The 2,092-nt window shown below is 47.2% G+C and overlaps 1 protein-coding gene across 1 annotated transcript in view; it reads right to left on the bottom strand.

The window, feature by feature from the left end:
* Scpep1 (serine carboxypeptidase 1) overlaps nucleotides 1-2,092 on the bottom strand; it is a 31,843-nt gene that overhangs the window by 17,188 nt on the left and 12,563 nt on the right. Inside the window, exons 5-6 of the mRNA XM_029546133.1 lie at nucleotides 907-971; nucleotides 379-518 (exon numbers count right to left, since the gene is read on the bottom strand). Of these exons, the coding sequence (XP_029401993.1) occupies nucleotides 379-518; nucleotides 907-971 (205 nt within the window). The remainder of the gene's footprint in view (nucleotides 1-378; nucleotides 519-906; nucleotides 972-2,092) is intronic.

Below are 2,092 nucleotides of genomic sequence, written 5' to 3' on the forward strand. Positions count from 1 at the left end.
TATATATATATATATATATTATATGTAAGTACATTGTAGCTGTCTTCAGATACACCAGAAGAGGGCGTCAGATCTCATAAGCCACCATGTAGTTGCTGGGAATTGAACTCAGGAACTCCAGAAGAGCAGTCAGTGTTCTTAACCACTGAGCCATCTCACCAGCCCTTCCAGCATGGGACTTTTCAGTGCCCAGGTTTACAAGAGTCACCCAGGCTCTTATACGTAGCACTCACATACACCCTGGCCCAGCAAGCGGGACCTGGATGGAATCCTTGTCTGTCGGTACTGGGATACTTTCCTGTTTCCCCAAGGAAAAGTCACACAGTCACTCCAACGTCAGGGTTAGAGACGAGAGAGACTTAAAAACTCCATCCTTACCCACAGGGGAGATCCAGGAGTCACCCAAAGCAACGCCAGAAAAGTTGCACTTGATGGTCCCTTGCTGAACAGCCTGAAAAAAAAAAAAAAAAGCCAAGAAATGCTCTGACCAAGGGCACCCAGGACTCCCTCCATCCCTCCTCCTCAGAGGCATTCACTCCTAACCCACACAGTCTCCATTTCCCCAGGCATCAGAAGAACATACCCGGTGACAGCAAGCCCCGCCTACCACCACTGGTAAACTGAGGAGGGGCTATTGCTCTGTTTAACTTGTGTCCTTAGGACAAGTATGGGATGTATCCCTAAGTTGTCTTTGAGAGCCGAGGCATATCCATGTCCTGATGTCTGGGAGCATCCCAAGGTGCTGAGTTGCTCCTTGGGGACGGGTGCCACTGTCAGGCAGTGGTTGCTGACACTGGGACTCCTCAGGACATCCCTGAGGGTGGAGCCCACACACAGGCCAGCAAGCTCATCCTCCTCTGCACCTGTCCCCCAACAGGAAGCTGGGCATTCTCCTCATTCATTCACATTCTCCTCATAACCTCAACTCTCGCCAGGAAGATGAGCCACACCAAACATCGTTGATGAGAAAACTTATGAGAAAGCAGGAGAAAGAGCATTATGAATGGAAGTGAAAATATTCCCACCGGATATTATTGTTAAGCACTCAAAAAATAGAATATAAGCTGGAGTATCATATATGCTATCATGTGTACAAAGGTGGGGGGGGGGCGGAAACACCTATGAATTCAGTTACACAGTTATGTGTAACTGGAAAAATAAAGAGACTAGGACTCCATGGAGAGCAGGGCAAAGGAAGGAAGGAGGGAGAGGAGGAAGGAGGGACGGAGAGAGGGTGAAGAAATCAGAAAGCCAAAGCAGGTAGACTGCAAAAAGTTCAAGGCCAGGCCAGACTACACAGCATGTAGCCAGTTACTACCAGTCCAGCTAGGGCTACACGGCAGGTCATAGTTTCTAATTAAATAGATGCACATCATAGAAAGGGGGACTGTGCTAGACGAAGAGCCCTTAGGGACTATGCATTAGCTCGGACAAGCTATCTTAAGACATGCTGGGACCATCTAAAGCAGTCTGATTACAGGGGTGAAGAGTGCTGCAGGGAGAAGGAGGGGACCCACTGATGGAGACAGGTCACACAGTGTGACTGCATTTTGGTTAGGATCTCAGGTATGTGGGCAGAAAGTATTACTAAGTGCTCAACAGCAGCGAGCGCTGCCTGATAGATGAGTTTTTCTCTGTTTTTGAGACAGAGTGCAACCCTGTCTTAAAACCAACTGCTTTCAAGCTCATAACCTCCCCCTCAGCCTCCGAATGTCTGAACTGTAGTTTATGGTAGTTTTATATCTATACTAGTATACTACAGTATACAACTATACTATGCTATTATTCTATATAGTATAGGATATAGCTGTATATAGTATAGTATATAACTAACTGTACTACCTAGTTTATAGTCTTAACATAAAAAAAAAAAAAAGAGGTGCTGGAGAGGTGGCTCAGAGGTTAGGGACACTAGCTGCTCTTGCAGAGGACTCTGGTTCCATGCCCAACACCCACATGGCAGATCACAACTGGCTCTATTTCCAGCTCCAGAGGGATCCAGTGCCCTCTTCTAGTCTCTGCAGGTAGCAGGCATGCGTGCACACACACACACACACACACACACACACAAATACACATGTCTGTGGCACAC

The sequence above is a fragment of the Mus pahari genome, chromosome 14, assembly GCF_900095145.1.
Source record: "Mus pahari chromosome 14, PAHARI_EIJ_v1.1, whole genome shotgun sequence".
Taxonomy (NCBI): Eukaryota; Metazoa; Chordata; class Mammalia; order Rodentia; family Muridae; genus Mus; species Mus pahari.